Source organism: Nylanderia fulva, unplaced genomic scaffold (genome assembly GCF_048542155.1).
Source record: "Nylanderia fulva isolate GAGA-0341 unplaced genomic scaffold, ASM4854215v1 Scaffold49, whole genome shotgun sequence".
Classification (NCBI taxonomy): domain Eukaryota; kingdom Metazoa; phylum Arthropoda; class Insecta; order Hymenoptera; family Formicidae; genus Nylanderia; species Nylanderia fulva.
Genome location: NW_028190576.1, coordinates 657,622 through 681,105, shown reverse-complemented (window position 1 = coordinate 681,105; position 23,484 = coordinate 657,622). Strand labels below are relative to the sequence as shown.

Here is a 23,484-nt window from a genome sequence, read left to right as displayed (position 1 = left end):
TTTAAGATAAAGAAATAAAAAATTTTTTATTTTTGCTACAACACAATAAAATTTTGCCGATTGTCATGGTTTTGCGAAGCACCCTATATAGTAAATGTACATTGTAGTTTGTACATGCATATGCAATAAGCGCGGTTATTTTGTACCGTTACGACGTTGTAAATATGTAACGACTGTGCCCTAGAATACGTATTTCGAGTCGATCGTTGTGGTTTCACAATATGATAAATTGCGGTGGCTTTATTGCGTGTGATACACGCTTATCCTTCGATTATTATTTTATTACTTTGTTCAACGGATGACATGAACTGCAATTATATCATCTTACATCATGAATGTCTATGCAAAAAATGTTTATATCTCAAAAATAAATTCAATCAATAACAAATTCATTAAAACTGCTCGATGTTTTCTCATTTCTGAGATGACTTTTACATTGGCTTATTTATTATTCTACAGTTCGTACAACTATTTTTTTAGAATATATCTCTTCTGTAAATTTCATAATTAAATATTAATTAATAAATATTTTGTTTATTTGTAACTTATGTGTTCTTTATTTTCAGACACACAAAACCTATTTCTAGTTTAAATAAATAAATATGATTAGAGAGTTTAATAATTAGATTATAATATTATATATATAAAATATTATAATGTAATTATTACCATAAGCATGACAATAATAAATTAATAATTATTTTGCATAAATAACAAGATGTCTAAATAATAATCAAGATATATGAGAAAAAGTACAAAGTAGAAATACAAATTTTATTTAAAAATTTATTGCGGATATTTACTGCCGATTATGCAAAATCATCGACATGATATATTTTTTTTTTTTTTTTTATTTGTCATACTTGTTTTTATACATTGTATGGATATTATAATAAATTAAAATAAATCTTTAATTTTATTTAGAATTAAATTCAAGGTGAACAATATAAGTGATCGATGTGCATAATCAATATACATTATTTTTTTTATAGAATTTCCTTAATTTGCACTCTTGATAAACAACTTTTTTTTCCAGGAAAGATTCAAAGTCGAAAGAAAAAAAGCAAGTAGACGAGGGTCACTGCGCCTGTTGCTTGGCACCATTCCTAATCAGTCGTGGTGTGCGCTGCAACGATTGCGGCGCTAGGGCCTGCAGAAAATCCTGTTCCCGTTGGGACACATCGGATAATGCTTGGAATTGCATATTTTGCCATCAACGAAGGTCTCTTTAATGCCTTCATATTTATTCACAATATATATTACTTATTATTTACACGATATTTTAATATTACATTAATTTATATATTTTCCCGCAAAAATTGTTCATTATTTTTGATGCATGAAACATATAATTTTTTTGCAAATTGCTTAATTTTAATAAAGACTTAATATCCATACCTGTGGCATTAAAGATTTTTTTCGAAGTTTAACATTTATTTTTAATAAAGTTTAACGAAAGGAAACGTTCTTAATTTCGCAGAGCGTGGATGAGAAAAAATGAAAAATGGTTCGAAAATTTCGGTAGCACGACAAATGAAAAGGAGGAATCGCAGAGCTTCTTCGGCACTGCTAAATCGCAAGTCTACATTGCAGGTAATGTATAAAAAATTATATAAAACTTTAATGTTCAGTTAAATATTTATATATAAATTATCAACAATATCTGCAATAAATTAAATGTGTGATAAATATCATAAAGGTTTCGTAACATCCATATCGGAATTAATTATATCAATTAATCTTCAATGTGTTTTATTCTTTTAATTTAAATATTATTCCTCGGATTTTTAAAAATATTAAATGTTTAGGAAATATGATATTTCGAAACGATGACGTTATATATCAGGCATATCTTCTACTTGTTTAATTAATACCTCTTTTCCTTACAATTTTATGAATCGCGCATTTATTGTTTTACCCGTGATTGGAGAACGTCTGTCCTTGTTTGAAGACGGAAAAGTCGCGTAACGGAAGGAGACTGACATGAACAGTAAGAATGGCTCGAAAAGTCTCTCACGACGATGCTTATTGTTCAGTGCGCGCCGCGTGATCCACCACATGAATCGTATCAACGGGCTCGATCGGAAAAGAGCACGAGTGACCTAACGGACACGAAGGTGTATGGTCCAAGATTTAGAAAGCGACTTTTCTTCATTTCGCGACGAACGTGCGCAGGCGGACTGTGATAGCGGCAAAACGCGATACGCGCTTCGAATAGCGATATTGAGAAATGTGCGAGATAATGAAATGTGATATATAAATCAAACATTGAAGAAACGTGATTCTATATGAACATGATATTCATGATTTTATAATGTAAACTTGTATTGAGATTAACATAAATTTGGAACGCGTATATGCATTTGATAAGTGTCTCCTCACTTTGACATTTACTTTTACGTGGCTTTTTTCAATTAAATAATAATAAAAAATTGTATACTTGTGATTTTTTCAAACTAAATTTCTATATCAAGTATTAAAAATAAATTACATTTCTATAAGAATATTCAAAATTGTTCTCCAGGACATGCAGTTGCAACGAACATGGAGCAGATTCAAGAGGATCAGGAAGAAAAGCATGTAATTCGAAATTTTGTTGAGAAGATAGTCGAGGATCTCGTTGAGAATGTGAATGACACGTCGATCGATCGACTCTATAAAAATTCCGAATGTAAGTATTTTATATATTGCCTTAAAAAAAAAGAAAAAAAACACGTATAAAATTATAATTGAAACTTATTTAATTTCTATCAACAGACGACAAATTTTTGGAGGAGCATCGTCCACCATTGATTGCTGCTTTGACTCAATTGGCTACATGTCTGGAAACATCTCTTACAAGTACGTACACTATTTAATTTAATGCATACTTTTTTATTAATTATAAAACAGTTTTCTCTAGAATATTTAAATTTGTGAATTAAAAACTTTTTCAAAACATATGACTTATAAGGTCCACAGTAGTCAGTGCTAAATCCATTTTTGCACTGTTACAAAAAAATTTTGATCTCGTACTATATCACGTTCTTGCAGTGAAATCTTCAGAAATAATTATTGTGACCTGCATTTCTACATACATTTATGTCTTGAACTCATTAATATACAAGTTGTCGTTTTATTATCGCATTATTAGAAGAAAAATTCGATGAATGTCATGCAATTTCAACTTCTCCATGATACATTTACAAACAGCACGTCCATACAGAGTGTTTCTTTCGAAACTACAATTAAAATTTCATACTCGATAGATAATATTTATGATACCATAAATTAAATGCACTACTGTTTATAAGATCGAAATTATAATCACGAGTGTTCTGATAATTTATTTTTTTTTTTTTAAAGTAGACATAAATGTAGAGTGACTTAATTAAATAATTTGATTAGTTAGAGTTTATGAACAGTTGTTTGAAGACTACTAATCTGTGCTTGCATGCTCAAAAATAAATTTGATTCCCAAATTTGTTCGGGAAAATATATATCAAACTTTAACGCGATAGAGTGGAACAACTTGATCGGTACCGAATATAATTCGCGGACGAGTCTGAAGGTCAACACCCGGTGCATTCTCACCTCGATCACGCGCACACGAGTTATTAACCGCCACCGCGATAATTTCTACAAAGACAATGCGCTCCGTTCCGCTTCAACCCTGGCTGACGTTCTCGAGGCACTTTAATCATTATATCTGCGTCCGCGACATCTTGACTTGATGAGATTACGTAAAAGACACGTTCGTAATTATCCGTAGCTCATCCTCCTCTCACTTGGTTCATTCCGCGCAATTCTGCTTTCCCACGATTGGATTGGCGCGACGCGATCCCGTTAAACACGAAAACCGGCTGTTTCTGTCGCAGCGAAAGTGGGTTGCAAATTCGTTATCAATGAGTACACGAAATTGGAGCACCTAGATATTGTAAACAGGAAACCTGTGACAGGTTCACTATTTAATATTGAAAAAAAAGAAGCGTTTCTCTTTCTACCCTACGCTAGAAAAAAGAACGAATGTTTGTTCGAATAATTATTTAATTTTATTGGGTTATGATGTATATTATATTTTTTATTGCATTAGACATTACGAAATTATATAATTTGATAGAATGTATGGTAATGCAGCGTTATAACAAAAAGTTCGTTTCTTTCGAGATAATATTAAAAATTTATTTTTCTATATTTTGTCAATGAGATATGTAAGATATATAACATATTTATTTAAAAGCAATTTATTTTATTTTTTTAATGCGATACTTTATTTTTGAGATCTTATTTTTTATATTTTTAAAAGAAATAGTTTCGTGCAGAATCCTTATAACGTGTGTACGTAGTTCAGTGAAAGGTCGATAGATTGTGCATGCTGTACACTGTACCGCAATGATATTCTCTTTAAAGAGCTACCAAGCTAAAGCCTGCTCAATAAAAATTAAAAAAAAATCTCTTTAAAGAAATATCTGATCTGCAAAAGTTTTCAAGCAATTCGTAATCATTATTCATAACATTTTTAGTAATTTGAATAGCAACTGTAAATACAAATCCTTCATTCATTGTAATTTTGATATGGTTAGTATAATGCAATTAATTCACAAAAGAGCAGTGACAATTTTTTATTTTAATTATGAAGTTTTAATAAGTATTGCAGTTTTAAAAATTAATTGGGCAAATTAATTTGTAAAAATTAATTGGGCAAATTAATTTGTAAAAATTACTTGTAAAAATTAATTTGTGCAAATAAGTATCAAAAGCAAATTTAAATTTCTAAATATCTTCCTAATATGATTTGATTGTAGAAATATAACATAATATTGATTTTATCGTAAATAAATATAATGTACTTATAAACATAATTATTCTGTTCCGTTTAATTAATTTTTCGTTTCGTTTCCTTGGCTCTATTGCCCGGCTTAGAAGGCAGCATACTTATAATAATTATTCTGATTTAAAAAGAAATCTCAGCTTCATATAGCATTTATAAATCTGTTTGATTTTTATTCAATCTTGAATCACTTTGAATCTCTCCAATACTTTCTAATGTTTTTAATAATAAATTACAGGCAATACATCAGAATTGTTTTTAAATCATTAAATATCATAATGAAAAATTCAATGAAAGAAAGAACTGTTTTGCAGAGAATTGATCCATCTTCTATAAATTATAAAAAATATTTCGATCGCTTGCGTGATCAGTCTTATTATTTATAATGGTATGATAGTACGAACACACGTTAAAGAAAAAAACAGTCGCACGACTCAAAAAGTGGACCTGAAAGCCGATCACCATTTAACAGCAGATACTCGATGGCGAAAGTTGAAACTTCAACTTCAACAAGTTAGTTTCGAAGATACTTCGAAGGTGATCATAAATATTCTTGTTAAAAGCTCAAAGATTCTAAAAATATTACTTTTCAGAAATTGCCTGATATAATCGCTTGATATAAAATTTCAGTAGCATTATGCAATGATATATTATTGAATTAACATAAACAAGTTTATTTTCAAGAATTTATAATAATCCGAAAATTACTTAAGATCTCAGGATCATGCAGAATAGATTTAAATAATTAAAAGGCTAAAACAGCAGATAAAGTCATTACTTCTTACAAATTTTGAAATTCAAAAATTTAATTTATTATCGAACGAGAAAAATTTTGAATTGTCTAGTTAATCTTTTGATACAAAATGGTTTGTAATGAAAAAAATTAATTGTCATGGAAATTATAATACGAAAAAAATAGCGAATCTTACAACGTAATACTTCTTTCTGACTGAATCACTGCAATTTCTGATTTGAAGGATAGATTTCTGATTAGCTAATTCGCTAATTGAAGGAAACTATGAAGGAAATAATAAATTGCAATGATCTTGTTGAATAATAATCGTCAAGTCATCGTGTTCGACTCATTCGAAGAATACATAAACAATCTCATTTAAAAAAATTAAAGTAATAATTATATTTAAAATTTGCTCGCACATATACGATGATGAAAAATACATCGATCAAAATTGCTTACATATTTATCAATTATTCACGTATACAAATTGCAAAAGATTTATAACTCATAATTTTTAAATAATTTCTTTTTCAATCACAAAAAAACGACTGTTTCTTTTGAGATTTCCATGAAGAAAAATCGATTGGTAATCAACTAACAAAATTGTCCTATTGCAATTTTATTGTAATTTTATTCTTAACACATGTATAGGCTAGATCGAGAGAACAAACAAATCCACGAGAAAATTCAGGTCGAGTAAAAACATACAGTAAAAGCATACAAGCAGTATTCGCAGATAAGGAAAACGAGTTCCGTGATTCTTCCGCGAATCGAAATGACATTTACGCAGTTACGATCGATTATTTCAATACCGGTCGCGGAATTTGCAAAGTTAAAATCATATCCTAGTCGTAAGCAAAGTAGTACTAATTCCAATCTGCTCCAGGGAATGGTATGAGATTAAAACTCGCGTAATTCGAACGATTACTTTTGCTTTCTATCATAGAAACGAGTGGTTCTCTTTTTTATGTTCTATTTAAAAGAGAGCTAAAAATAGACACAAATGGCTCTCTTCTTTAAGTTCTATTTAAAAGATAAGTTAAAAAAAGTCGCATGACTGAACAATAGATATAGAATTGCGTCTATCAGCGCGATAAGGCTTGTTAGACCATAACTTGGCAAACAATTATTGATATCGCCACACGCTGCTCCAATTCTCTTACTATAAGTTATGTGGCTTCGCAAACTTAAGCTCTCGCAGTATGTGTATATACTAATAATTTCCGACATTTATTATTGAAGTTTTATCATAATCGAGAAGATATGAATATCTCTCGAGTGCCAAACGGAAAACTTGAGCTCTATATTTTTTACAATATTTTTAGAATATATATATATATATATATATATGTATATATATAATCATAAAATATCCTATAAAAAATAAAAACCATAGATTTTTGCTCAATATTTCTTTCATTTGAAATAATTATCCTAGGAGAGTTATAAGAGTTATAGTATCATCAATGTCGAAATTAATTGGAACCGTAGAGGGATTACAATTTTTTTTAGAATATATATATGTATATATATAATCATAAAATATCCTATAAAAAATAAAAACCATAGATTTTTGCCCAATGTTTCTTTCATTTGAAATAATTATCCTACGAGAGTTATAAGAGTTATAGTATCATCAATGTCGAAATTAATTGGAACCGTAGAGGGATGACAATTTTTTTTAGAATATATATATGTATATATATAATCATAAAATATCCTATAAAAAATAAAAACCATAGATTTTTGCCTAATGTTTCTTTCATTTGAAATAATTATCTCAGGAGAGTTAGTACCATATCAATGTCAAAATTAATTGGAACCGCAGAGGGATTACAATTTTTTTTAGAATATATATATATATATATATATATATATATATATATATGTATATATATATAATCATAAAATATCCTATAAAAAAAACAAAACCATAGATTTTTGCCCAATGTTTCTTTCATTTGAAATAATTATCCCAGGAGAGTTAGTACCATATCAATGTCGAAATTAATTGGAACCGCAGAGGGTTTACAATTTACCGCGATCCTAATTTCGAGATTGAGCGAGCGTGTAATTAGCGCTAAACGCGTTCCGCGAATGCGGGCCACCGTGGTCCCACAAAACCCGGAGGTCCTCCCGAGAGATCGCGACGACGCGGCGCGACGCGACGTGCGATTTCGCGATAGACGCGCGCGTTCTCTCGCAAATACGACTGACTCCCCACTATGAGAAGCCATAGGTCGTATACACCGTCGTCGTCGTACAGATGGACGAGGACGAACGAAGTGCGTGTCGTCTTTGGATTCAGTCGCGAACGAGCGGTACGAGAGCGCGCGAGTGAAATTCGCGCGGCCCGCGCGCGCGATTCAGAAGCGACGGTCAAATTAGCCGTGTCGAAGGAGAAAATATATAAAAAAACAAAGTGAGAGAGAAAGAGGAAGAGCTAGGTGTCTTTTGACAAACGTGACAGCTGATCTTTAACCCCCCGATTATGGTCGTCCAACTTTGCTCACCACGGATCGGTATAATTTTATTATCGGAGACAGTCTGATTGATGAAAACGTATACGTGTTCTATAAGAAATAAGTGAATTGATAGGGATTAATAGATGTCTGTCTTACGTGAAGTTAAATTATAATTCGGAAACGCATCTTTGCTTTCACTATTATTATGTTTCCTAAACAGGAAGAAAAAAAGAGAGAAATTATGTATATGTTTAAAACACAAGACAGATACTTATTCATTAAATATTAATAATTTTTTTTAATAACGATGTTATCATATATTTTGTCAAATCTAGGAAATGTCAAATAATAAATAATTCCCATCAATTTAAAATCTGAAAAAATTGAATGCATAATTATATAATTTAACTATTTTCAAGTATATTAATTTCGCGGTCACACAGGGATGAAATATATCATTTTGCAGAATGAATTTCTATCATTTTATTTCTTTAAGATAAAAAAAAGAAAAAAATTTCGCTTACGTCTATGTCCTATATTTATAATGATCATGTAATTATATTGATTCGGTCTTGTACAAAACATCTAGAATCTAGAGTTCTAAAGAAATAGAAGATGACGTCTGATTGACAATTTACGCTTACAAAAAAAAGTGCTCTTAGTACTTGTCTGAGAAGTCCACGTTAAAGAATCAAGGTCGATGTTAATTATAGAGGTACGATAAGAACCGATATCGGCCGCGGAAGTAAAGGAAGGATAGATCTTCTCACGTTCGAGAAATCGATTTGAAGAACCTTGAAACATGTTCTGAATATTCACCGATACTTCTGATCCTGCTTCACGTGCAATCAATCTAATAAATGATTTGGTTTTTATATATTTGCGATATAAACGTAAAAAATTCTTGCGTTTGTAGACCTCACAGTTCATACATTCAGATCAGATTAAAGTAGGAACGTATACAATTTTACAGACTAAAATCTCCTTCGGTTTGTTTTTATAAAAGCTCTCGAGTCGTAATCGTATTTTTTCTTGAGTAATCAAATTTTATCGTTTATATCACACAAAAACATTGGTATTTTTAATATTAAAAATTTTAATCTGTTATTTTTGAGAAATTAATTCTTCATTTTTTAGTATCACTTAATTCCTTGAAATCTAAGCAAATTTTGGAAAATCATAAATTTTGTTTGTTATATAAATCTCGAGAATATGCGCTTTTCGCAATTTTAATCATCAAATATTTTTAAATTTACCAATTTGCAAATTTTCTGCTAAAAAGAATGCTGTTGAAAAAATTCCTAGAATTCTTTTTGCCGTAATGTAAAATATTTTTGAAGAATATACCATTTTCTGGCTTGTATAATTAAGCAATTTTAGAGATTTTCAGATATTTTTTAATAAATATATGTATAAGTAATTAGTTTAATGAATGAGAGCTATTGAATAAACTTTCAATAAATGCTACTATATAGCTAATTGTAAGATGAATAGCAAAAAATTCTTGCGTGCTAAGAAAAAGAGGACGATCTTATTTAATTCTTGTTATCGTCACGCGTGACGAATCTTTTATCAACCGCGTGACACAACTGAACAAACTAGATACTTTTAAACCGAGAAATGAGATTGTAATTTTCAATTGAATTTTTTTGAAATAATTTTTATGCGAACTACGAAAATGCCAGAAATAATTAATCTTATAACTAAAAAAATGTTCTACAAATCATGGCATATATTTTTGAAAGATGTGACAATGCTCCGTTCATTGATTCGTAATATAAAGTTTGTACATTTGTATCGTACAATATATCTTTCACAAACGTCTGTTATGTTTTTACATTTAAAGAGCTTATCTAAAGAATATTTTTGAAAACGAAAATATAATATTTGACGTTGAAAATCAAAACAATTGACATTCTATTCTATTGTGAGTAGTTTAAATCTCTTTCATTTGAGAAATATATGATATTAACAATTAGAAACTGAACGTTCTGTATAAAAATAACACAAACATAAATATTCATTTTCCATAAATTACGAGGCTGCCTTATCAAGTATGACACAAAATTCACAGAAATATTTTAGTTTTTTCATTAAAAGACTTACGTAAAAAAATTAACATTATGTGATAACTAATACTAAGATAAATAATATTAACATAAAAAATGAGAAATTTCAAAATAAATTCGAAATAAATTAAAATTTAAATTTTACGGCTAAGTTATTTTTGTGGAACTATATAATATATTTTATAATTTAAACTGATTATCGTAAATATTTCAACTTTTCGCATTAATGCTAACAAGCGATTTTTACGTAAGAATATTTATGCAATATTTCCATCGAGTGTCTATTTGACATGCAAACTAAAATCATGCATAAGAAAAGCATCGGAAAACGTGATATGCTCGATCATGTTCGTCATAAAGAGACTTTGACCGCATATAACACAAAGACATAATGATAATAAAAATAAAAAACCACGGAAACGCGTGGAATCTCAAAGTTCGAATGTCAACAGCGTCGAATTATGTTCATTGCTTTTACCATTTGCTATGCAAATGAGAATTTTAAAGTTGTTCGTAAAAAGAAAAGAATAAGTCGACATTATTTTCGCGGAAGTTTCGTCAGATTAATATATATGTACTAAAATCTTGACATCCATAATTAACTCTTTATAAAAATCGCTCTAATGAATATTATAATTCATGTCATTGATATGTTAAACTTATCATTATCATTTTATCGTACAATACACGATAATTCCTAACTCGAAATCAAAGCTTTCGATAAGAAATCTTTTCACAATCGTGGCCTCATATTTAATCCTACACGCGAGACAATTCCATTTAACATATGGTATTATTTTTTTTTCTTTAACTAATATATCTCGTAAATATATGTATATAATTAATTTCATTAATAAACGTTTAAATATGCAATTTTATTAGAATCTATTTTCATTGCAAATTTTTGAAAAGAGCATTATCACATTTTCAAGAAATTACTAAGAAATGCCAGTCATATTCTAAATTAAAGCAATTTTAAAATTTACAAAGGACATATATTATGATACACATCACAAAAAAGTATAGTTATCGTTATCAAAAGCTCACGAGAAATAATAATCTTATGCTTGACGAGTAAATAACAATGTCGCTGATAAATATATGATGTGTGTAAGTATCCGATTCATCATCAGATTGTCACTCATTGCATTCCGAACTTTTGTGAGGAAATTCCGATAGTGAGAGAATATAAAAGAATAGGAGGGAAATAGAGTAATAGCGATTGTGAGTCGGCGATAGGATGTGAAAGGTGCAGTTCATGCAACTGCAGTGGACCGAAGAGATGTTGACACTGATTGGTGGTCTGATCGTCGCCTATTTCGTCTATGTTCTGATCATAAGGAAAAATGGTAAATATCTGCGCTAAATGTTTTAATTTACTTTTCTCGAGTATATTCGAATCAGAATATATTCAAATAAATTCTATATATTTTACTATGGCTATATATTATCAAGTTAGTATTTATACATACACACATACAGTATACTTATATATGTATGTGTGTACATATAATTTTAATTAATGTCAAAGATATAATAAGAAATTGGAGTCGAATTAAAAAGCAAGTTTAAATAGTGTAATTGATGAGTAGAAACTATTACAACGAATTTTGAATTATTTATAGTAATCAATATTGTTCATAGGTGTGCATATATTTGATCAATTTTTATCGTAAAATATCGTTTTATCAATATTTGTTACAATGGACATGCCTCATTGGTATACTATAATCTTCGACGCAAAAAACTTTGACTTATCTTCTTATCTCTAAGCAATTCGACGTAGATAGATGGATAATTGTAATGATCATCACTTCTTGCAATATAATAAAGTATTATTATAATAATATATATAAAAAGTATTATTATATATAGAAGTTTTTAGCAATTTAAATATCAATATAGATAGTATGGAAACAAAAATATGTTATCTTTCTTTTTGTTCAACAAATTTTTGCAAGTCCGGTTTTATTTTGTATATGTTTAACTATTTCTCTATTCATTTATTATGTCTATATATTTATATTTTTCCTAACAAGTGATGATCAAATAGTGAAAAAAATATAGCAAAAATATTTAATATATAATATACCACACACATTTCCATTTTTTATACATGTTTAATTTTATATTATATTTAATATTTTAATATATTATAGTTCTTATCTTTCTTCTAACTCCCTATTATTTCCCACTGAGCATATCTAGATGTATAAATTTTTTTCTCATTCACTGTACATCGACGATTTCAAACTTTCGCACGAAAATGTGTTCATGCGGCGCACATTCTCGCGAGAGATATCGTCGTTCTTTCTCCGCGCAAAACTGGTCCAGTAACCTCTTCTCGAAATCATTGAGCGCGATAGATCATTTATAACGTCGCGATCGAAGAAAAACGAAAAAAAGGAAATGCCTTGGTGCAACGGTTTTATGATTTCCGTTATTCGGATTTTTGCCCGAGAAGTTCGTGCTATATTAAAGTATCGCTACTGAATGAACATTGAATTTCTCCGCGAGGAATGAATTTCTCACATAAAACACGCTCGTTATCGTGTCTCAGAATTTATTCATCAAATTATTCACATATAAATGGGAAAGAATCTATCTGTAAACCAAATGTTATTTTATAGAGTATTGTTTCTCAATAGTGTGATAATTGACGTTACATCGTGAGAAAGTCGATGGAGACTGTTGAATTCTTTAAATTCGATGCTCGTAAAAGAAATTGTATGGTAAACTAATGTGCTTAAATACAGTTAGGTGAAAATATTCAGCCAAAGTAAACTTGTAATACAAGTAATAGTAAACAAGTCGTATATGGAAAATCAGCATAAAAATCAATAAAATAAAATTTATGCAGAATCCTAAATCTTATATAAGTCTCTAATTAACAATTTTAATTAACGTTCAACTGTCATGAGTCAATGATTAATGACGATCTTGACGAAAATTACTTTGATAATTTTTTTTTTCTACAAATTTGACATTAAGTCGCAGTCACACGAATAATGACATCGATCAAGCCTTAGTTTCCTCATTCGACCGGTCATAATATAATAAAAAATTTAAATATCCTATAATTAATTATGCATGATAATTGTTTTTTTTTTATATCGCGTACTGGAATACACTGTAAAAAAATATGTAAAATTACATAAAAAAATAAAGTGTAAAATTGCACGATAAATAATGAAAATGTATATACATTTTACACTTGTAATTTTACATATTTTAATGTAATGTATTACATATTTTTTTTACAGTGTATAATCGTTTAATATAATTTCTTCGCACGTGGAAAGCAAAAGATCGATCGAAGGCCGGTGACAATGTCACTGGTTTTATCATCATTAATGGATGTCAAGAAGACAACTTTGCGTGCTGAAGTAATCATTCTTACACATACCTGTTAATAATACACACGACTAATGTTTAAGGCGGCCGTCGTCGTCTCGCGCGCGAAATACTTGTAGTCGACCTTCACCTTCTACAGCGTGAGATCAAGGCTGGATGGTCTCGGGAAGGTAGATCTCTGGATCGATTATGCGTATACAAGAAGCGTCTGTGTGATTCACGACGTACCGAATGTCTGTGTGATTCACAACTGGATGGAAAGAGAAAGAGAGAAAAAAGAGGGGAAAGAAAGGGTCACCTCGCGCATAGTTAACACGCAACGTGTTTATTTACAAGTTGTTCGACGTATCCTTGGAAGGATTATTAGAGTCCTCTATCATTTATGTATGTATATATACATACATAATATGACAGTATCGAGGCCAATAATACGCGCTTCTTTTCAATAAAAAATGCCTCAATTAATCTGGATCTTATCTTACCGAAAATATTTTAGGAAGAGATTTTTATCTGGAATTTTATCTCATGTGAAAACTTAAAAAATATATAAGTATTCGAGAATAATTGAAGATCACTAGAATATTCCTGTTTTTGACAGTATTGAAAGAAATAATTTCGAGAATCCTAGTAATTATTCTTAATATTCGAGGCAGTAAAAACAAAATTGAAGATGATTAGAAAGACGATTTTCCTATAATAATAATTTTCAATTTTCGAATAAAAAATTAAAAAGATTTTTAAAATTTGTGAAAGTACTTTTCTCTCATTTTCATTCCGGGGACTAACAAGTTAAAAGTACATTAGTACATAGTAAATGGTCATTTATTTAAACCAAGCAATAAGTGTACAGTTTAGAATACAGATTATTCAGAAAATGGAAGATGGGTGAAAATGCGAAGAGGAGTAAAAATTACGGCCGCAAACGTGACTGCCAATAAAAGAGCCTACCTTGAGAGTTTCCCGCGGAAAGAGTTCAGGAGGTCGGCGAATTTCACCTGCGCGACGCGTGATCCACGCGTCGGGCAGAGATGAAACGCAAAAGGAAGATGCAGAGAGAGAGAGAGAGAGAGAGGGAGAAACGAGATGAAGTCGCGAGAAAGGAATCGTCGAGGAAAGGAGTGGTCTCGCGCGAGTAGATATATATGTACATCGTCGGCAAGGTCGTGTCGGAGAAATTACGAGGGAGATAGGATGTAGCAGCGCGGTGATATTTGCGACATGCTGCCGGTCGTAACTACATATCGCCGTTATCTCGTCATGGCTCGATCAAGCCGAAGAAAGTTGCGGCCGGCCGTGCCGATGCCGACGAACTGTCCGACAGTCGCCTGCAACTTTCCGTAGAAACCGCGATCGATCCATGGGATCGTCAATCGACCGCGAATCAATATGATAGTGGAGTCGTGGATATGATATCAAAGAATTTTTTCAAGAGTTAGAAAATTGTACATTTTTTTTCTCCGTTAAACGAGAATTTCTTGTCTCTTGATGTAGACAGCGTTTTGCTTGTTCTTTATTTAATAATGAGTGTTTTTAATATGATAAGAATGTAATCCGTTAAATTGTCAAAATGGAAAAAGCATGACCTACATCGCTCTGTTTCCAAAGTCTGTGACTAATTCATCGAAATTGGTGCGTTCTGATAGAATTAAAAAGAATTTATATATATAAATTTTAGTTTTTATTATAATAAAGAGATTTGATATGTGTACAAAAAAAAGAAAGCAATATGCGATATTCGAATTTAATGAAATCAAAAATTAAGATATTTTTATATCACATTCATAATAATTTTTATTTGATGTTTTAGATAATCCATCTATGGATCCGCCAGCTACGGCGCATGCAGCTCTTAAAGAGATCGTCGAGAAAGCTGTCGAGGAAGCTCGGAAGTTACCGGGATTGGGTTCATCTACGAATACCGAACATCCTCGAGAAGATCGTTCAATCGCTGATCACAGTTACGAGGATCTTCTCGCCACCGCAATACTCAATAAGGTTACTTAGATATGATATTTTATCAATAAATATATATATTTTTAACAATTAATTATAAGAAAAATTAAAATCCGGATTATATAATTTCTTAATTATGAAATAAAGCCTGTATTTTTTAAAATCAATTATTACGTAATGAAACGCGTCTTATATTTTTTTTATACAAATATTGTCAATTGTAAAGTACGTTTACATTGTGATTCATGAGAGAAAGGATATTTTCCCACCCAATAAATAGAATATTAAAATCGTAATATTATATTATAAGAAAAATTAAAATCCGGATTACATAATTTCTTAATTATCAAATAAAGCCTGCATCATATTTTTTCTTAAATCAATTATTACGTAATGAAAGGCGTCTTATATTTTTTATACAAATATTGCCAATTGTAAAGTACGTTTACATTCTTAGAGTGAATCATGAGAGAAAGAATATTTTCCCACCCAAATAAATATATATAAGAATATATAAATAAATAAGAATATTAAAATCGTAATATTAATTATTATTGATTAAAGTGTACGGTGCAACTTTTTATATTAAATATGATAAAATCCACGGTGCGCATTTTAGGTCGTCGAAAAATTCCAAAGAGAACGAGTGGACGGCAACAGCAATGTGCTACATGACACAGATTTGCCTAAGGCAAAATATACTACGAGTACGTAGAATTTGCTTAACATTTTATCGCGCATAAAGTATGGGACGTCATATTTACGGAGACGGTGTTCCTCTTTCAGCTGAGAGCGAACATGGCCTTGAGGAAAATGCAGTGAGCTGCGAGTCTTATCATCGCGAATGCAACGGTAATCGTAGCACTTCGATCAGACGAAATGGAGAACCGGTGTCTTTTATGGTACGTATAATACATCGTGATTACGATCGCATTTACATATTTCTACGTATAGCGAAATGCGGAACGTAACATTCCCAGGACACGATAAAAGATTAACGTAAGATTATCCGTATATCAAATTTTAAGTCTTCGCACGATGATTTATAATGCAACAATATGATCGATATATAATAAAATATATTGTTATATCATATTATATCTGAAAAAAGAGAGCGAGAGAGAAACCGAATCTCTTTTATTGCAGATGGAAGAACAGATAGAAGAGGTAACTACGATCACGTCGGATGATGATGAATTTCGAGGCAACGACATCGTGGAATTCGAATGCACCCGGCGCGTTCCATTCCCGGAACTCGGAATGGATATCATTGATCGTTAGTATCCCAATTAAAATATTATTTACGTATACAAAAATATACGAAATTATCTATAGAATAAAGTGTGTACGGCTATATTTATATACTTTCAAATTAATTTAATAAAATCATATACTTACAATTGAAAAAGAACTTTTTCGAACAATCGTCCAATTCGTTTTTAATATTTTTTTTAAATATAAATTATAAATTTCTAGCATAAAAAATACAAAATACAATTTTATTACGAATTATAAAAGCGTTTATTTTTTTTTATAAATAGCTCCGCGAGAGTTGTCGCCATCGCCATTATCATCATCAGATTCTTCAGATTTAGATTGCAATGAATATTCGCCGGCCAGAACAAAACGTCATGTCGCTGATCGCGCGATGGACCTAATTTCGCCTGTCGAATCCTGGGAGGATAATTGGCTATTCCAAAAGAAAAAAACTTCTCGAACACAACCGGATGCGGTATCCATGTTGGTACCGAGTTCTAATGCGTATTATAAAGCTCTGATCGGCGACAGGGATGCTGAGGACACGTCAGATTTATCCGAGTGTTCCTCCACGAAATCCGATGAGGAGATCGAGAAGGAACTGATGGAAGCTATTAACAACGTGGTCCCGAGGACTCCTAGGACGTCCGAATGCGATGCGAAAAATAATTCAGAAGTGCCAAATGTCGCGACGCAATTTGGAAATGACGAAATCGGCGTCTGTCAGGCGAAAACCAAAATTGAAAATTTGTCTAAAAATGTTTGCGAGCGTTTCGATGAGAAAATTAATGAAAAATTATTGAGATCTTCGGAAATCTCGGAAAAGAAAATAATCAAGGATGAAAGTGATAAAGAGAAACTAAGTGAAAGTTCCTTTACGTTGATAACGGTAGCAAAAGGAGAAGATAAAGCCAAAGAGAAACCTAAGGATACAACCGATTGCGGCGAAAGGATAATCCTGGTGGAAAGTTCTGCAGGAAAAAACGCAAACACGCAAGTTGAAAAATCGAGCGAGAGAAACGATCGATCGGGAAATGTCGCCGACGAAAACGAAGAACGAGAAAGTGAGTACACTGAACACTACGACACGGCGATCCAGAGGCATTTAGACAGTCTGACGAAAGTCGAAGTTTGCTCTGGAGAGAATGAGATGACTGAAACGTGCAATACAATGAACGAACAATTCACAGAATTGAAAAATGGCTCGATCGAAGAACAAGAAAGGTAGGATTTTCTTTCTAAGCATTAACTATAATTCATAATTTTATTCATTAATTATAATTTCATCGGCAGATAAATTGAATAAAATTATAATTTATTTTTAAATTTTTTATAAATTAAATTTGCATATTTGAATGTATATTTCTTTATTATATTGTGTGTTTTTCGTCAATTTTATTTTTGATCTTTTTGGTTTTTTATATTCATTATTTGCAAGAATACAATAAGTATGAATAAAATAAATCTTTGTTTCAAAATGAATATGTAATAAGCAATAATGATAGTTCGGTTTCCTATATAACTCGGTGTATTGCATAAAAATTTCGTATTCTTACTACGTAATTATTCTCATCATTCCACCGCGACACGTTGTATTTCTTTCGTAATTCTTTTTCTCTTATACAGTGAACGCTCACAAACCAAAGTCCAATTATCTTATGTAACGTCTGATGAAAATCACATCGGTATGACGACTGAAAACGACCGATTAAGCGCCCCACCACGTCCAGGTAACTTTAATTATTCATAATTTTATATAATATATAATAAACTTACACGTATTATATGCAATATATATCTATAAAATCATAGACAACACGATTTAATACTTTGAATTATACCTATATTAAATTTAGAAAAAATATTTTTTAATATAATAGAATTATTCTTTTCTTGATATAAAATTCTAGAAAAGAATAATGTATTACTATAAATATTAAATACAAATTTTTGTTGTAGAAGAAGAAAGAAAAATATAATGCAGAAATTACTGTAATTGATAAAAATTAAAATCAAACATATATAAAATTTTATTTTTTTTAATGTTATAAGAAATTATGTCATAAATATAGAAGTACCTACTGTATTAATTGTAATTATGCTTTTTTTTAAAGTATATATATGAAAAAATAAAGTTTTAGTAAATTTAAAAAATATTTTCGATATATTATCCTGCGATATAAAAATTATTCAAAATATTGTTCTGCAATAAACGCGAAAAAATCACTAATGTGAATACTTGCATTATAATAAACTTGTCACAAATCTAACATAATAATGAATATATTACAGGCACAATAGCGGAACGCGAGCACAAAAAATGGGAGAATGCGCCACCGATCGAAAATAATCCTTATAGCGAAGAGAGCATACGAAAACGATGCTTGGAAAGACAATATTCAAAAAATTCGGATATTCCAGGGTAAGAATCGCGTGAGAATGATTATCAATATCATAGTCGCAAAGCCTTCAGCTTGATCTCTTGTTTTGTTTAGAGTTCACTATGACTTAACGAAGTTAAACGAAGTGAATTTGGAAGCGCTTTTGGCACCTGACCGACCGGATATTAAACGGTAACTTTCATTAATTTCTTCTCTCGAAATAATGAATATAATAATTATAAGATGCATAAAGAAAAATTTATATATACTCTGAATTTCCTTTTATATTTTTTCTCTTCTTTATATAAGAACTTTAAAAAGTGCAAATATTGCAATTTGCTTGAGAAAAGAAAATTCGATCAAATAATTTTTTTTCAACAAATTCACTTGCGCTGGTTTTCGATTAAAATTATTCAAAATATTAATTGAATTAAAAATAAACGAAAATTGAAATATGATTTTGTTGCTATCGATATTATTGATCATTACACAGATTCGGCAGGGACTACTATATCAATCAGTCGAAAGCGGCCAGCGGAGAGCAACAGGAGCAGGCTATTAAGTCGACGATGTCCTCGGTGTCGAGCAGACCGAGCAGCTCGCTGTCTCAGCGATCGAGCTGTACCGGCGACGAGCAACGCGAACAACAGGTGAGTCACCACAAGCTCGAGCAATTCGAGGCCGCCTCGCTGCGCGATAGTCTCCCTAGACAACGCTGCCGTGATCCCCTTGCCAGTGCGCATTTCGCGATCAACCCCCTCTTGCATCTGAAGCTCACAAACGATCGATTACGCCACGATGACGACAATGAACGAATCAAGAATGTCACAGAGAACGATCGCGTAGACAGGGAAAATATGACCGAAGACACGAGAGGTGACCGAGGATTTACAAATTTTGGAGATACGGATCTAGAAGCAATAATTGACAAGGATGACAACTACGTTGTAGAAGAGAACTTGGAGATCGATACGAATTTTGAGAAATTAATATCGACGGATCAATTTTGGAGCGATGGAAATGCCGATCACGAGGTTGAAGAACCTATAGTACCGCGATACGATGCTAATCGTGGAGGTTTACCGGACACTCGCGATCTGGGCGATCACGATTCTGGGATCGGTTCGCGCGATTCGGTCATCAGTGATCGGAATCGCTGGCGACGATTGTATCGAATGGCAGATAACAGCAAGGGTGAACAGATCTCGTCGATTGGTGGCAGGAGATTCTGGACCACCGGCGGATATAAGTATCACACGTTCGGCGGTATCAAAATTCGACTGAGGAAAAGAGAGGACCTCGACGATCTTGAAGACGAATCGACTTCGCTGCCGGAGGAACAGTTCGCGGATTGTCCACCGGAGTTCGCGAAATTAAAGTTTCAGACTTTTGGCGGGATCAAAAGGAGTCGAAAGATCGATGGAAGCAAAATTCCGAATTACAGAAGGATCCGATTGAGGCCGATTCTGTTGGAAGCTGCATCTGCCGTTCCTGACGCTGACAAAAATCGCGATCGAATTGTAACGGGAAAGTCGACGAACTTTGAATTGTATTCTAACATTGATCATTTAGGAAATTTCGATCATTTAGCAAACTTAAATCGTTCCACAAGTTGCTCCACGAGTTTCGAGGGACTAGCTAGCTTCGAGGATTCTACGAATTCGACTTTGGAGGAGAGCGATTGGCAGGACGAACAGGACGAGATCGCGAACGATCGAGTTTCAGCTGTACGCGATGTTGGCAGAAATCGAACGAGCTTCAAAACAAGTTATGCGCCGAAATACAGGAATCCAATTCGTAAAAGAAACGTAAATTCGTCCTCTCTCTTGTCCTTAGAAAACGAGGACGACGAATGGCAGGACGAGATCGATTCTATTTCTAATGAGAGTATAATGAACAAATTCCTAAATGATATCTCGAAGAGGCGAAAAATTGACGCGTTCAGTGACGACAATGTTGCAAGACGAGGAAGAGAAACACGATCTCGGAGGCATCGGGAAATCTTGGAGGACGACAATAGCAGAAAGTTGGACAAATTGATAAACAGAAACACTAGGAAGAGCCTGGATAACTCGAAGAAACTTCGGCGAATGCAAGAACAGAAGGGCGATGATAGGAGAAGAAAGTTGGATGTGACAAGTTTGAGTGACGTCACGATATGGTAATGATTACGAATGGAATAAGTATCAATTTATAAAAATGTGCAGGATATATCACGTTAATAATTATAGCGTGATGAAGAAATATCGTGTCATAAGAGTAATCCTAAATATTTTTGCCATGTCATATATTAAAACGTCAAAACACTTTTTACTATAGTAATTTATAAAGAAATATACTTCAAGATGAGTTCGTATACAGGATAAAATAAAGAATTAATAAAGAATATTGCGAGATTTTCGACGACGCAAATATTGAATATTCAGAATGCGAGCTTCCGTGTGAATTCCCGGATGCAATCAAGATAACGATTGTAAAGATTAATTGTTACAATATTATATAATTGATTTCTTTTTCTTGATGAAAAATAACATATCTGAGAAAATGCATTTATATTAGTGCCGTAATTTTGTGGCCATATTGATAAAAGTGCCATGGCGCGATGCGCTATAATTATAAATGAGTGCAATAATTATACAAAATTAATAAGTTATTTATATGGTGATGAGTTGCAAGTGGTAAATAAATACGGGTGTAAAATAAGAGACATATATCACAATAATGCTGATTCTCCTCTTCCTTCACAACTATAACTATACTTCGTTTTATAAATTGTTCTTTTGAAACGTTAAAAGTAGAATTAAGTAATTTCTTGCATGTTAATTCTTAATAATTCCTAATAATTTAACCCAAGATCAAAATTAATAGAGAATGGCACATATATGGCAGATAAATATAAAATTACTATACATATACTTAGAATCTTGTTAAAATATGTCTAAAAAAATGATACAGAATAAATTAAAATAAAAATATTTAAAAAATTGGTAAAATTTTTAAGATTATCTATGTAATAACATAAACATCAACATAACATTTTGTACGTATATATGTATGTATGTATGTATATATTCTCTATATTTTATATTGATACAAAAATTTTAATTAATTATCTAATTTAATTAACCAGATGACAAATTGATCTTACTTTTTGACCACAAACTTACAGGTGACGGTTGCTGTTATTAATTTTAGCATGTATCAATTATTGCAGAAGTTTGCGTAATTTTGTTTGAATTTTATCTGGTGATATCAATTAAAGCATATTTACATATTTAATATTTTACACATATTATATTAAATTTTAAAATAACGTCACATACAATTTGTATATCGCTATCAATTTCTGACATTAAAAAAATATTTGTTTATAAAATCACGATCAATATATATTAATTGCAAATTTTACATTATAATTTCACAATTTTGACAATATTAGAATGATTGTAGATATGAATTTATCATTTTAGAAAGAATTATAACAAAACTTGCAAACCTCTGTATCAGAAAAAAATTCTGGAAACAATAATTATGTTATATAATCCGTAGTTGATTCGACGATACAAAATAAATTTGCATGTTTAGTGTGCTATACTTTTTGAAATACACAATTGAATACACAATTGAAAAAATATCCATATAAAAGCATTTTAAGATTAAACAAAAGATTATTTATATAATGCATTGTTAATTATTTATATGATACATTAAGCATTAATCATAACATATATTGATTATAAATTTTATTTTTGTCAATTTTTCTTAAAAATAAATATGAATATCTTCAAGACATATTTTTAATTTTTGTATCAATATATGAGTTTATTTATCATTCTTAAATGCGTCCATCGCGATTATAAAATTTATATAAAGAGAATATAATCTTTGTTATCTACCTATCTACAATGCAATCTGATAAAATGTTCGTGTAAACATGGCGGAATCAATTCCGCATCTGAACTACAAAAAGTATGTACTTTAATTGGTAAGTACTATCTACTTTTACATACATATGTACAATGTGGTGATTAACAAGTAAATGTATTAATATACTTTGTAAAGCAAACAATAACAATAAATATAAATTTTGTTATTATTTTGTTATTATTCTGCAATTATAATTTAACAATTATATTGTTTATATTTATATGTATCTACTAATTCCTTTATATCTATGCTAACTATAATCATACTGCAAAACTTTCTTCCTGTCAAAAGAATGCTTTATAAATTATCCACGGAACCTCAGCATCGTTCATACTGACATACTAACATTATCAGAGATCAATATTATTAATGATATTAATGATATTAATATATATTTACGCGTAATCATAACATTCTATTATCAATATTTTCATCATAAAGATTATATATTGCTATATATTAGCAATAGTATTAATCACATACAAAAGCTTATCGCTTTTATCGCATGAGTATGTTTATGGATTATTAATCC

The 23,484-nt window shown here is 31.0% G+C and overlaps 2 protein-coding genes across 12 annotated transcripts in view; one reads left to right on the top strand and one right to left on the bottom strand.

The window, feature by feature from the left end:
• The window catches only part of LOC114940086 (choline/ethanolamine transporter flvcr2a), a 53,568-nt gene that overhangs the window by 24,136 nt on the left and 5,948 nt on the right, over positions 1 to 23,484 (bottom strand). The gene's annotated exons all lie outside the window — the stretch shown is intronic.
• The window catches only part of LOC114940079 (Myosin-7a binding protein), a 37,501-nt gene that overhangs the window by 10,824 nt on the left and 3,193 nt on the right, over positions 1 to 23,484 (top strand). For 4 of the 10 annotated variants that reach the window (XM_029314561.2, XM_029314562.2, XM_029314565.2 and 1 more), the window contains 13 exons: positions 1,037 to 1,222; positions 1,481 to 1,593; positions 2,525 to 2,671; positions 2,758 to 2,841; positions 15,242 to 15,429; positions 16,007 to 16,094; positions 16,174 to 16,289; positions 16,534 to 16,663; positions 16,929 to 17,868; positions 18,271 to 18,374; positions 18,937 to 19,066; positions 19,140 to 19,217; positions 19,519 to 21,186. In XM_029314561.2, the coding sequence (XP_029170394.2) occupies positions 1,037 to 1,222; positions 1,481 to 1,593; positions 2,525 to 2,671; positions 2,758 to 2,841; positions 15,242 to 15,429; positions 16,007 to 16,094; positions 16,174 to 16,289; positions 16,534 to 16,663; positions 16,929 to 17,868; positions 18,271 to 18,374; positions 18,937 to 19,066; positions 19,140 to 19,217; positions 19,519 to 21,186 (3,972 nt within the window). Of the gene's footprint in view, positions 1 to 1,036; positions 1,223 to 1,480; positions 1,594 to 2,524; positions 2,672 to 2,757; positions 2,842 to 7,806; positions 8,069 to 11,195; positions 11,430 to 15,241; positions 15,430 to 16,006; positions 16,095 to 16,173; positions 16,290 to 16,533; positions 16,664 to 16,928; positions 17,869 to 18,270; positions 18,375 to 18,936; positions 19,067 to 19,139; positions 19,218 to 19,518; positions 21,729 to 23,484 lie in introns of those variants that run through there. The other 6 variants (XM_029314569.2, XM_029314568.2, XM_029314563.2 and 3 more) reach the window with 5 other exon arrangements.